Source organism: Trichechus manatus, unplaced genomic scaffold (genome assembly GCF_000243295.1).
Source record: "Trichechus manatus latirostris isolate Lorelei unplaced genomic scaffold, TriManLat1.0 scaffold00094, whole genome shotgun sequence".
Taxonomy (NCBI): domain Eukaryota; kingdom Metazoa; phylum Chordata; class Mammalia; order Sirenia; family Trichechidae; genus Trichechus; species Trichechus manatus.
The window spans coordinates 7,333,761-7,347,732 of record NW_004444030.1 but is presented as its reverse complement, the minus strand read 5'-3'; the positions used below and the strand labels follow the sequence as shown (position 1 = coordinate 7,347,732).

General features: G+C 37.9%; 1 protein-coding gene across 1 annotated transcript in view; it reads right to left on the bottom strand.

The window, feature by feature from the left end:
- Positions 1–13,074, bottom strand: part of HOATZ (HOATZ cilia and flagella associated protein) — a 26,642-nt gene extending 13,568 nt beyond the window's left edge. Inside the window, exons 1-2 of the mRNA XM_012557328.1 lie at positions 12,849–13,074; positions 11,570–11,637 (exon numbers count right to left, since the gene is read on the bottom strand). Coding sequence (XP_012412782.1) covers positions 11,570–11,637; positions 12,849–13,074 — 294 coding nt within the window. The remainder of the gene's footprint in view (positions 1–11,569; positions 11,638–12,848) is intronic.
- Positions 13,075–13,972: the final 898 nt, after the last annotated feature.

Sequence of the window (13,972 nt, the reverse complement as noted above, 5' to 3'; positions counted from 1 at the left end):
TTTATAAGCTGTGTCATGCCAATTGAGCTAGATGTTCCCGGAGACCATGGTCCCCAGAGCCCTCCACCCAGCAATTCAGTCCCTCAGGGAGTTTGGATGTATCTATGGGGCTTAAAAGGCACTTATTTTTAAAAAGGCAATAGGTGAGATTTGAATTTTAATACTGAGAAAAATGAGTACAACATGAGCATTACATTTTAAAAATTCAATAAAGTGTACATACATTAAGGATACCTCTCTTTATATGGTTGAATTATATACTATTGACAATGCAGTCTGCAATATCTATCAAAGCTTGTTCCTCAGCAAACAAGTAACTACTGAGTCTTAAAAGTTTTCTTCATGTTGGATAGCTATATAGATATGATGAATGAGTGAATGGGACTGACCTCATCTTTCAGATATGTCTTTCTTGTCCTGCCCATTAGGACTTAAGAAGGAGGGGCTGGGGAATTCCCCATACAGATGACTCTCATACTTCATCTCTGGCCCATACATCTGAATTTATAGCCATATAGCCACATGCCTATTTGACAGCTCCTCTTGCTTATGTCAAAGGTAGCTTAACTGAATTTATGATCTACTCTCTTAATATTCTCCCCTCCCCTCACAAAACAAAACATCTGACCTTCCTCTAAATGTTCCTTGTTTCAGAGAATGGCACCATCCATCCTGCTATGCAAGCCAAAAAACTATGAGTTGTCTTTAATACTGTGCTATGCTTCACCTTCCATATCCAATATGTAACCCAAGTCCTGGTTAGTTTATCTTCTAAATATCTCTCAAAGGTATATACCCTTCCCCACTCCCACCATCCTGATCCAAGCTACCATCACCCCATGACTGGATGATTGCAATGACCTGCCACTTTTGCTGGGGCCACTTTCAATTCATTTCCCCATATTATAGTCTTTCCTGATCTTTTCCAAACAAATCTGTTGCCGTCACCTACCAACTTAAAACCCTTCAGTGATTTCTTATTGCTCTTACTATGGCTTAATCTTCACATGACCACATTCGCCATTCAGTTTCTGAAATGTGCCATGCTTTTTCCAGCTCAGGGTCTTTGCATGTGATGTTTCTGCTGCCCGGAACACTGTCCGGACCCTTCCTCCATCCTCTTCCTTCTGGCCTAGTTAATATCCAATTTTCCTTCTAATCTCAACTTAATTATTGATTCTTTGCAGAAATCCTCCCTGATTCCCTTTTTGGATCAATACTTCCATTTTAAATACTCTCCTGGGTTGGTGGTTAGAACCCACCCAATTGTACTACAAAAGAAAGGCCTGGAAATCTGTTTCCCTTAAGATTACAGTCAAGAAGGCCTTATGGAGCAGTTCTACTCTGTATTATATGGGGTCACCATAAGTCGGAGTCGATTTGATGGCAACAGGTTTTTTTTTTAACATCATGTATAATTCTTTGATCAGTGTCTCCCTGATTAGACTGCAAGTTCCATAAGGGCAGAGTTTGTATCTTTAAAACATGTTTTATGCTGCTGTTTATCGTTGTTCTCCAGTGCCTAACATAATGCCTGGCATATAAATATTTGTTAAATGAATCTTGCACAATTCTTCTAAATCAGATTCTTATAACTTTTGGCTTCATGATACGTCTTACTGTTTATGGTTTTATCTGGCCCTTCCTGTCTGAGCTTGATATTGCTTCTTCAGCTTTGACCCTCAATTTGCCTACAATAATTTTTAAGGCTAGGTAGTTTTCAGCTACCTTGGGCAAACATTCTGTGAATTTTACACTGGCCCCATGTCCCTACATTTCTGTGCAGGGCTCCCACCTGTCTGGAGTGAAACCTAGACAATGTCCGATTCAACCTCACACATATAGACAATATTTTATTTCTATCTATTGGTAGCATTAATAGTCATAAACCTCCCAAAATCGACAGATAATATGTAAAACACATTATAGCTACAGTTAATAACTATCTTTTTTTCTTTTTGTTTTTAGTTATTCAGTGCTCTAAAAATTTATCCTTTATAATAAAAATTGTCAAGTTTGGATATACCAACCTAAATCATTTTTTAGAAGTTTTCCCCTCATTGTTTCTGAATTACTGTTAAAATGAAAACATACCCTCTTTCCCTTAAAAAGTTATTTAAAAACAAACAAAACCCATTACCATTGAGTTGATTCTGACTCATAGCGACTCTATAGGACAGAGTAGAGCTGCCCTATAAGGTTTCCAAGGCTATAATCTTTATGAAAGCAAATTGCCACAACTTTCTTCCACATAGCAGCTGGTGGGTTCGAACTTCCAACCTTTCAGTTAGCAGTCGAGCTCCTTAACCACTGCACAACCAGGGCTCCTAAACCGAATATATATCAACAACAGAATTAACTATTTGTAAATTGATTTTTGAACAATGTTTTTTGGCTTGGCAAAAATAAGAAAACAAAACAACAACCATTGTTAGGTCAATTTGTTTGTTTCATACATGGATCTAGGGAAGTTTTCTGGATATGTCTGTAGGGAGTGACACAAATGTTTAGCAATGTGATTGGAGTTTCTAGGATTTTGCTTTCTTTTTTATAGGTAAGCCTCTCTTGTATTGAAGTTTTAGCATATGGAATAATGTCTTGTCACCTGTGTCCAATTCCTAGTCTTATTCCTTGTGTAGTATTCCAGATACTTTGGGATGGTGGTTCTGCCTTATTTTTCACTCCTGACTCTGTACTCTAATTCCTATGGCAAGATTTCTCTTTCAAGCTGTTAAACCTTGGCACTCTGCCCTTGGATTTCTATCTACTGCCTTTTTCGGGAATCACTTTCTTCAAAGAAGATACAACGCTCTGCTCATCTATTTGACTTCCTTCTATAGTCAGAGACTGCATTTCCACTCTTGCCTGTTGTTTGCACATCCTTTTACACAACTGGTAAATGTGTGTTCAGTACCTATGAGTCTGTGAGGTCTCTGGGTCTTGGTCTATCTAACTATTGTGGTCTCTCCTTCTATTAAATGAGTACCTCATATGGCATCTAACTCAAGGAACTGGGCTATCATGCAAAATCCTGGTCCAGACAAGTTAGATCACCCATTTATTCATTCACAAACATTTATTTGGTAGGTTAGAAGATCATCTACTATTTGTCAGGTACTGTGATTAGGGTCAAAAAACTCATGGTCCTTTTCCTTAAGGAACTTAGAGCCTGCAGGAGGGATACATAAACTACACCACAGTGCTATATGGCAAGGGCTATGACAGGGGAATGCATAGGGCCCTAGAGAAGCACAAAGGAAGGGACATTCATATTAGACTGGAAATATGTGAGGGTGAGGAAAGGCTTGAATGTGACCATTGACTTGTTTTGAAGTATAAGGAAGCATTAGCTTAATGAAATAATTGGAGAATGGCAATTCCAGGCAGAAGAAATGGTAGGTTCAATGTGAAAGAGGTAATGAAATAGCCTGGTGGGTTTCTGGAACTACAAGAGGTTCAGAATGACTACAGAGTGTGAATGGCACTTTAAGAGGAATGATGGTAGATGAGGCTGGGGAGATAAGGCAGGAGGCAGATTGTGAAATACTTTGTATATTAAACTACCAATTTTAGAGGTATTACAAACAGTGGCTCTCAAGATTTAAACAGACAAATGACTATATCATCTCAGGCTCTGAGGGCATACCTGACCACAATTCATGTGACTAAAGTACCCCATCATAGAAAATGATAAAGTGATAAAGTAAAGGTAGATACGTAAATCATTTAACTTTATCTGGTTCTAATATAATTTGTCTAAGGACTTTTCCATCTTGCCTTTGGCAAAGGAAAAGGGCAAAGGTAGATTCTGTGAGTTACTTTATCCATAGAAGAGTCTAGTTCTTCAATAAATCCTATTAGATTTTCCCTATTGCTTATAAAGTGCTTACTCATTTGAACAATAATGCTTCATGTAACTGGAATCAAATTGATAGTCCTGCATTCATTTTTAAAAATACATGATCCTTTTTTGCTTCATTCTGGGTTTAATCATTTTATTTAATTATTTCTATAAGCAGATAATTAACAGAAAGTCCTTACTCAACAGTACCTTAGGGCTTAAAATGCTTTTATTTTATTCTTAAGGTTAATGAGTATAGAAGCTAAAGTGCATGGACTTTTGGAAAAAAGGGGAAGAGATGCATTTGGGGCACGGCCCTATCTAACTTTGGGGCTGGACCTATATAGGGCAAACGAATTCAGCTATTTAGTTCCAAATCTTGTTCCTCTCCCCAAGTATCTTTTCATGGACTATAGATGTTACTACATATGATTTGATACCTTGCTTGCTAAAAGTGAGAGGACTTGAAGCACTTACTGATGAAGATCAAAGACCACAGCCTTCAGTATGGATTACACCTTAACAAAAAGAAAACAAAAATCCTCGCCACTGGACCAATAAGCAACATCATGATAAACGGAGAAAATATTGAAGTTGTCAAGGATTTCATTTTACTTGGATGCATGATCAACACTCATGGAAGTAGCAGTTAAGAAATCAAAAAATGCATTGCAAAGCCTTCATCTTAAGTGAGAATAACAGCACAATTGGAAGAGTGTAGTCAATGTCACTGAACTGTGTATGTAGAAATTTTTGAAACGGTGTATCTTTGGCTATGTGTATTTTCACCAAAAAAAAAAAAAAAAGGTTGAGAATTTAGAGGGTTAATATGTTGTGGGGTTGTTAACCAATGTCATAAAACAACATGTGTACTACTGTTTCATGAGAAACTATTTGTTCTGTAAGCCTTCACCTGAAGTACATTAAAATATTAAAAAAAAAAATGCATTGCATTAGGCAAATCTGCTGCAAAAGACCTCTTTAAAATGTTAAAAAGCAAAGATGTCATTCTAAGGACTAAGGTGGGCGTGACCCAAGCCATGGTGTTTTCAATCATCTCATATGCATGCGAAAGCTGGACAATGAATAAAGAAGATCGAAGAAGAATTGATGGCTTTGAATTATGGTATTGGTGAAGACTATTGAATATACCATGGGCTGCCAAAACAACGAACAAATCTGTCTTGGAAGAAGTACAGCCAGAATGCTTTTTAGATGCAAGGGTGGTGACACTTCATCTCACATACTTTGGACACATTATCAGGAAGGGCCAGTTCCTGGAGAAGGACATCATGCTTGGTAAAGTAGGGGGTCAGCGAAAAAGAGGAAGACTCTCAACGAGATGGACTGACACAGTGGTTGCAACAATGGGCTCAAGCATAACAACGATTGTGAGGATGGCTCAGGACTTGCCAGTGTTTCTTTCTGTCATACATAGGGTCACTGTAAGTCGGAACTGACTTGATGGCACTTAACAACAATGAGGGAAACCTCGACTTTCAACTTAAAAGTGTTTCCCAAGATTGAATAATGTTTGAAAACAAAGTGATACTAATGATGATGTAAAAAATTAATTCATAATTATATGGTCTTTTAATTATCAATTTCTGCCAAAATATTTACTTGTTACTGTGCATGCACCATCTGTTTTTGTGACTCTTCCACTTGAATGCTTTGATGAATTAGGAACAACAAGAATTTAGATTTTTTTTGGTGATGTGAAGGAGAAATCCATTGCTTCCTATTGGTACTTCTTTTATGAAAAAATGGATCTTTGAAATGTTACATCAGGACAGGATAACAAAGCTGTTACTGAGAAAATTTAGCTTTATCTAGGAAGCCTATTCCAATCATTTTGACACCAAAGTGGATTTCCTTTTTTATTTGAATATTGTGGCAATGACACTGAGGAAATTCCTTTGATCTTTGCTCTGGCTCTATGAAGTTGACTTACAATGACTCTGAGTGTCCCTCTTACTATTTTGAAAGCGTACCGGATCAGCAAAATTTTCCACTTTCAAGATTCTACTCAGTGTCTAAAATTACACCTTTGTGAAGATTCTTCTTCTAAGATTCATATCCTCATAATAGTGTAACTTGTTTCTGGTTCAAGGATGTGCCGCAATACAGCAAACTCACTTTTGAAGGAGACTTACACTGTGGTCAGTATTGGTGGCAGAGGATGTGTTATTATTGCACATATTATTATTATTATTATATGTGTTATTATTGTACATATTAAAACCTATTAAAACAATAAAGAACATGTCTGGAATGTTGCTCTGCAAATTTAACATAGTTTCCTTGTAGAAACCTTTGGTGTACATTCATTCATGGTAAAATTCTGATTCCAGATGGACATTTCCAAGGATTTCATCTATTTATAGCCCCTAAAATACTGCTCTGATCTTTTCTTCCTTCTCTCAGTGAACGAATTATCATTCTTTTCACAGAGAGATAATCAGCTAAAGAGCTCTCTTAAAGGTAGCAAAACTAAACAGCAAATTAGTTTTATGATTTCAAAGAATTAGCTGACTGTTCATTTATTATAATGTTTTCAGGCTACTTCAGAACTCTCAAAGGAAAAATAATGGTCCAGTATAGTGCTATAAGGTTTTCTTTATGGACAGAGTAAGCCATTTAGTCTTGACAGATTCAATTGTTTTTGATTTTCTGCCAGGGATATCCATCACTGAAATAGTAGTTGTGATTAATAGCATTTCTTACACTAACTAAAAGCATTTATAATGCATACCTGGAAAATATTCCAAAAAAAAGAAAAATTTTAAAGTTTTAAAAAAAGTTCAACAACTGAAAAATCAATATCAGTTGGAAAGAGCACTTTTAGGAGAAATGGAAAATAAATTTTTAGGTTTTCATTAATTTTAGGGTGAAAGTGAAAGAAGAAGCTTTTAGGAGAAAATCGATGGTAAATATTTTTTCCCATTGTAAGATGGAAATAACACCCAGAATTTGCTGATCAATGTGTGTATTCCAAACATGTAGAAGGCTCTCTTAAATAGATCATTATAAATGTTTTATTAGTTAAAAAGGTGTCCTTACCCTCATTTATTTTCTATCGTCAAGCAAAAAATTGCAGAACGGTGGTGGCAGCAATGCAGAGAGAATACTACAGACTTAGAAAAAGAGTGGAATCCAAAACTAGATTCTATATTTCTATAACCACAAGGGGTCTTACCTCCTCCCATCATATATAGACCCAGGAGATAAAAGCAAAACTGAGAAGAGAGCTGATGTGCTAAAATGGCTCTTAAAGAAGACTTGCAAACAGATAGATTCTGGGAGCATTCTTGCAAAAATTATCATCCTAGAAATATTTGCCAGATGGATATATATGGAAAAGGCCAAACAAAATTGAAATAATCACTGTACAGAGCATTCATTCAATTAATTCAATTATGCATTCATTCATTCAGATATTTGAGTTTCAATAACTTGTAAGCAAATAAGACATGTCCTCTGCTCTCACAGAGGAAGGGAGAATTAACATTTGCTGAGGGCAAACTACGGCCAGGTACTTTACATATCTTACATTAATTCTATGAGGCAGATTTTTTTTTTATCATTTCTCCTTTTATATATGAGGAAGCTGAACCTCACAGGGGTTAAACAGGTTGCTCAAGGTCACACGAATAGTTAAGTGGCTAAGGTAGGCTTCCAAACCCACTTTTTGTCTCCAAAGTCCATTATACAATGGTGCCTACAATCTAGCAAGGAAGCCAGAAACATACATAATTACCTTCAATACTGATCAGAGACTGTGATAAATATTCTAAAAGTATATGTGACTTGCTATGAGAGGATGGAGAAGGGAGGTGTTTATTCTGCCTGTCTCCAGGCAACCTCTGGGAAGGCTTCACAGAGGAGCAGGTATATGAACTAGGCCTTCAAGGTAAAGGGGGGAGAGCATTTAGGTAGAGACATGAAAGTGCATTGGGTGTTCAAGAAACAGCTGGAAACAGGTTTCTCATACTTGCTGCAGTCACATAGTTTTAAATGTTAGAATATTTGGCAGCAAACCTGAAGGGATAAAAACACTCCAAGCTGGCAACAATTACAGTACAATCAGTCCATTCTAGGGTTAATCACATGGGCTTTGGAGTTTGGCTACTGGGGTTTGAATCTAGGTTCTGCCACTTACCAGTTGCAAGAACTTTGGAAAATCATTTAAGCCTTGTTTGGTAAAATGGGAATAATCACCACTGAGCTATTTTAAAGAGTATATGAGTTGATACATGTAAACTGCTTGTTAAACTTATAAAACTGTATACAACACGTACTATACCAAACCTGTTGCCACTGAGCCGATTCCAACTCATAGCAACCCTATACAACAGAGCAGAATTGTGAGATAGGGTTTCCAAGGAGCAGCTGGTGGATTTGAACTGCTGACCTCTTGCTTAGCAGCCAAGCTCTTAATCACTGTGCGACCAGGGCTCCAACACATACTCTGCACTCCATAAATTAGCTGTTATGAATACTACATTATAATAGTATGTCAGAATATCTATAACAGCATTCAGTTATTGCAAGATTCTCTTGGTTGCCCTTCTGCATCATTGGCAGTGTTTGAATAGAACTGCACTGTACAGTTCTGACTAAGCTCTCCTATACACTCAGAAGGCATAGTTTCAGTAACATTCTCTTTCTTTCCTGCTGGCTTGCTGTTTTGTCTTTTATTCTCAACAAATCTCCTCTCAAAAAATAGAACCTCTTTCTATGCTGCATTGCAGGACCTATTGCTGGCAAAGTGGCTTACTGTACACTTTGGCAGATTTCACAGAATAACGTGGATGTTTAAGTGTAGCACAAAGATATTTTACCCATTTATCACTTCTGTAGCACATGTGGGGAGGGGTATATGGTGTGCCTTGGCCTAGGGATTGAGAACCAACTGTACATTGTATACTATGCTGGGCATAGGGAAGGGGACATAGGAGAAGAGAGAGTGGTAAGAGTTCAAGAAGCCAGTCAGGTTATGGTTAGATTGTAAAGGAATTTGAATGCTATGCAATGCTGAGGAGTTTGGTCTTGATTCTGTAGGAAATGGGGAATCATGGAAAAATAATGGAAGTAGGAGAGCAACATCAGATTTGGATGTTAGGAAGTTAGCTGGTGCAGTGCAGAGGACTGCTTTGCATACTCTTTGTCTGGCCAACTCTACATATCCTTCAAAACTCATTTTGTTTGGAAAGGCTTCTTGACCCCTTAAGCCTGATTTTGATGTCCTTCCTTGTGTTCCCATAGTATTATGTGCAGACATGTATCCTAATACTATATCATAATTATTTATTTTAATTGGTTGTCTTCACTACCAGATTGTAAACTGCCTGAGATCAGGGACCACATCTTATCTTTGTATCCCCAATATCTAGTGCAGTACTGGGCACACAGCAGGTTGTCTATAAATACCTGTGGAATTAAGTAACTAATAAATTAATAGAAGAACCCAAGGCAAGGAAATTATCTGTAAGACTATTAATATAACAGTTCATTAGCAGAACATCCACCTGGAACTCACATCATATTATCTTATTGACAAAAGCTGATAAAAATTAATAATAGTTTTACTCTTTAATTTTTTATTTCTATTTACTTTCTAAAATGAAAGGTAAATTCCAAAAGTATGGTAAAAGTCAACTTTTAATCATTTTTAATTCACTGAAAATCAGGCTTTTTCCCCTCCTAAAAAGTCCTGGTACAAGTATACAGTACTTAATATCTTAAAGAGAGAAGAAAATGCTGACTATTTCAAATCACTTAATTTGTAGTCCGCAAAATGAATTAATGTGATCAGCAAACTCAAATGCATTGTTCTGTAATTTATGTAAAATTCCGGATAAACCTTTCAGAGTTTGCAGTATATCCAATGATTGGACATTAGGCCAAAATGGATCCTCCATCTTTGCTTTTATAGTACAGAAACAGTTATAGAATGGAATTTATCCATTAACCAAATGAGATGGTTCTATAAATCACTGTATTAATTGCTGATATAGGCTTTGCCTATATCATGAAAAGCAAACAAAAGATGTTGCCAAAAAGAGACGGATTCAGGTGATTTGACTACACCAATGTGTTTAATTTCAGCTTTTAGTGAAAATGGTTCTAGCGGACAGACTCATTCCTCTGACCATTTAATTTTGACCTATTAAGACAGTTAACTCTATTTGATTTTTCAGGTTCTTACAGTATTTCTTTTCTTGGAATGTTGTATATGGTTTTGGGCCTTATTGGATGGAAAGCATGTGAAATCTGTCTTTCCCCATTTTCCTATGATCCTGTTGTTCCTACGAATCCTTGGGATTTTGCAAAGACAGAATAGCCAATGTTCAAACTCCAAGGAAGCACTTGTTAGCCATCTCCAAGCAGTTATAGATCCAAGCAGTAACTAGGACTAGCTAACCAGAAGACTCAGAACCCCTTGGGCTGATGCTAAGTCATTTAGCTCCTGGGTCTTCTAGATGAAAGAGTTTATAGGTTAGAGAGCACTCCCACAGGATTGCAGCAGAGATCATGAAGCTTTGGGGGCATTCATAATTTCAATATGAAGCAAGACAGAAGTTGGAAGATTTATTTATTGCCAGAAATTGGCAGATTGATTTATTGCTCTTTTGAGCCAGAATACTTCCAGTAACATTATTAATATTTGTAAAGCGCTTTATGGTTCACAAAACACACATATTAGATCCTCACAAGATCCTTACCATACCCAGGTGACACAGCAAAGACAGGTACTATATGCTCATGTTTTTTTTCCATATGCTCATTTTAAAGGAGAAGAAACTGAAGTTCAGAGAAATCCAGCATGTATTAAATAATTAAAAGAGCTGGGACTCAAATCTAGGTATTTTTTACTCTAAATACTATGCTCTTTCAACTATACCCTGTAGACAGATTTATATGTTGTCATCATCTTCACAGACAAGATTCTCAGTTAATAAACCAGCATGATTGTATAGATTTGGCTACCAACTCATTTATGTGTTTGCTGTAGCTAATTCATTATTTTACTACTTTACAGTTATTTAAAGGAGCCCTGGTTGTGCAACGGTTAAGCACTTGGCTGCTAACCGAAATGGGGGCTTTGCTGGAGAAAAGACCTGGTGATCTGCTCCCATAAAGACTCCAGAACCAAAACCAAAACCAAATCCACTGCCGTGGAGTCAATTCTGACTCACAGTGACCCTATAGGACAGAATAGAACTGCCCCATAGGGTTTCTAAAGCTGTAATCTTTATGTAAGCAGACTGCTGCATGTCTCTCCATGGAGCTCCTGGTGGGTTTGAACTCCCAACACTTCGGTTAGCAGCAGAGCGTTTAACCACTGTGCCACCAGGACTCCCTCATAAAGATTACTGACTAGGAAACCCTCTGGGGCAGTTTTACTCTGCCCTATAGAGTTGCTATGAGTCAGAATTGACTCAGCAGCACATAATAACAACATAGTTAATTAAGATTGAAAGCTTAAATTGATAGTTTATTTCCTAATGATTGATAAAGTTACATCTAATAATCTAAGTGTTAATTTAGAACTACTCTCTAAATGCAGATATACAAATCAGTAATAGAAATTAATTAAAATTCTAGTTGGTCAAGCTAACACACTAGAAATAGAAAATTTTCATATACATATGGTAAGAAAAGAATTGAGATTATTCAGGAAATGTTATGAAGATCAGATGACCTTCTGCAATATTGGCCTACCTTTTGGAGATACTTTAGTTTCTCCTCCGATTCCTGAATCTTTAGGACTTCCTCAACTTCTGTGCCCTCTAAAAGAAATAAAATCAAATTGAATTCGAAATAACTTTATCATGATTTTACAATAATCTTGATATAGGTAATAGACTAGGAGGGTAAACACGACTCTACACTGTGCCTTGAAAGTTTACAAGCTAGATTCATACAGAAGTGGAGGTTGAATTAATTAGCTAAGGCTGCAGGGAACCTCTAATTTCCAGAAGATGAGTAAACCTGAGTCCAGAGACAAGGAAAGGTCTGTAAGGAGAACATATCTGAAAGAATCATAGATTCCATTTCCACATTCCTATTCAAAGTGTTTAGGAATTCAGGCACTGTCCTCTGAATAAATAGGGTAGTCACTGAGGCAGGATTGGGTATGCAATTCAGATCGTTACACAGAAGTGTAAAGTTGTATCCTTACACATATTACTTGTTTTCTGAAGAACCTGAGTCAGGGATGTTGAAAGGCAGAAAACTTGATACTTACTGTTATTCTCAGGGGGAGAACGCTGGAAGTGACATTTCTCTAAAAAATAAAAATGGGAAGTAAAGAAATCATTGGAAAAGGCCGTAACATTAAAGAATTTGAATTTTGTATACCTGTTAAAATTGTATAATAACAGTTTCCACATCCTAGGCCTCGCTATGGGCTTGCTGGCCAGGAAATTTTTTTCCTAATGTTGACCTTGCCTTCAACTTTCTCTAGGGTTTTCATGTTTGAACTCAGTTATGTAAATTACTATCCTTAATATCCTTTCAGTCAACAGCTAACTTTCCTCTAGATTATTCTATGTTGTTTGGCCAAAAAGATGCCATAACTTTAAGATGTACTTTTAGATGTAAGAAAGATACTACCGATCCTTATCGGTTGGAAGGATTGCTGGGAAGGTTTAGGAACTATTTGCATAGTGTCTTAAACATTTGAAAGAAAAGATTCTCATTTTAGAATTGTTTGTTGTTGTGTGCGATTCCGAGTCCTAGCTACCCTATACGACAGAGTAGAACTGTCCCATACGGTTTCCTAGGCTGTAATTTTTACTGCCTCATAGAGTTTCCGAGGCTGTAATCTCTATGGAAGCAGATTGCCAGGTCTTTTCTCCTACAGGAGCCGCTGGGGGGGTTCCAACTGCCGGCTTTTCGGTTAGCAGCCCAGCGCTTAATCATTGTGCCACTGCTATACCCCACGTTGGTTACGGTACAAGCAGAAAGCAGAAATCATCGACAGGAGGCAGCAACTCACCTGCCACGTTGCACCCAGAGGGCCGCGCCACGGGCAGACGCTGCCTGCTATCTCTGGACAGCACCAACTGAGATTCATTAGGAGGATACAACGACGCCGAGATCCAGAACTGCTTGGCCAAGTTTACGTCCTGTTCCGAGGAGCCGACAAACACCAGTGGTCCGTGCGGAGAAATTTCATCCGACTCCTTTAGGCTGCTGGGAGTTCCTCTGGGCCCCGTCTCCATGGCAACTCAGGACGCTTCTCCAAACTCTCTCTTCCCTCCCACAGGCCCGCCCCTCGGAGAACTGCCCAGTTGGTAGCAATAACAGGCGGAAGCCCTTATTTCTCCGTAGGTGTTGGGATCTAGCGCGCGCTTTTGTACGATCTGAAGCCCACTTCTGCGGTGATCAGAGGCTTCGGGACCAGTCCAAGCCTTAGAGTTGAGAATAGTCAAAACATCAACTTTGGGGGCGTGTCCTGTCCTGTTGGAGTCAGTGGGCGAGCAGTTTAGCCCTCACATCCTCAATCTGCTCTCCACCTCCCAAACTCCCTCCCCACAAACGAAATCCAAAACTTTACTTTGCCCCACCGCCCCAATCTCCTCTTCCAGACTAGATTGCCAAGGCTCAACATCTCCTATGTGGAAATTCTGGCGCCTGCGTTGGCTGGAGAATTCAGGACAGCGGCTAAGATCTTAGCCCATAGGAGAGCTAGAGGTATGAACTCGGCGGATAGGTACTCATGTTTACAGGGTTTGTGATATTCTTTTTCTTCCAAATCATTGAAGACAAACCCTACGAAATAAGCTTGATTTAGATCGTAACTCCATCTGCTAGTCATTTTCACTAAAAGCTGCCTAGAATGCAACAGTTGGAAGGATTACTAAAAGGAATATATCAGAGTGGATCAAATCCCATCATGAAAAATAAGTTTTGAAGAATTTTGTTAATATAGTCTTATCAAAATATAAACAAATATATAGCTTCCCTGGGAGGTTTTGTTAACCTAGGAACAATAACCATTTCAGCAACATAAGTTTTAATTACTGTGATAGGAACTCAGATGGACATAGCAACGCCAGTTTAAGAAATGGACACACAGTAATAACCATAATTTATGTCTCAGTGGCACTTTATTCTTTC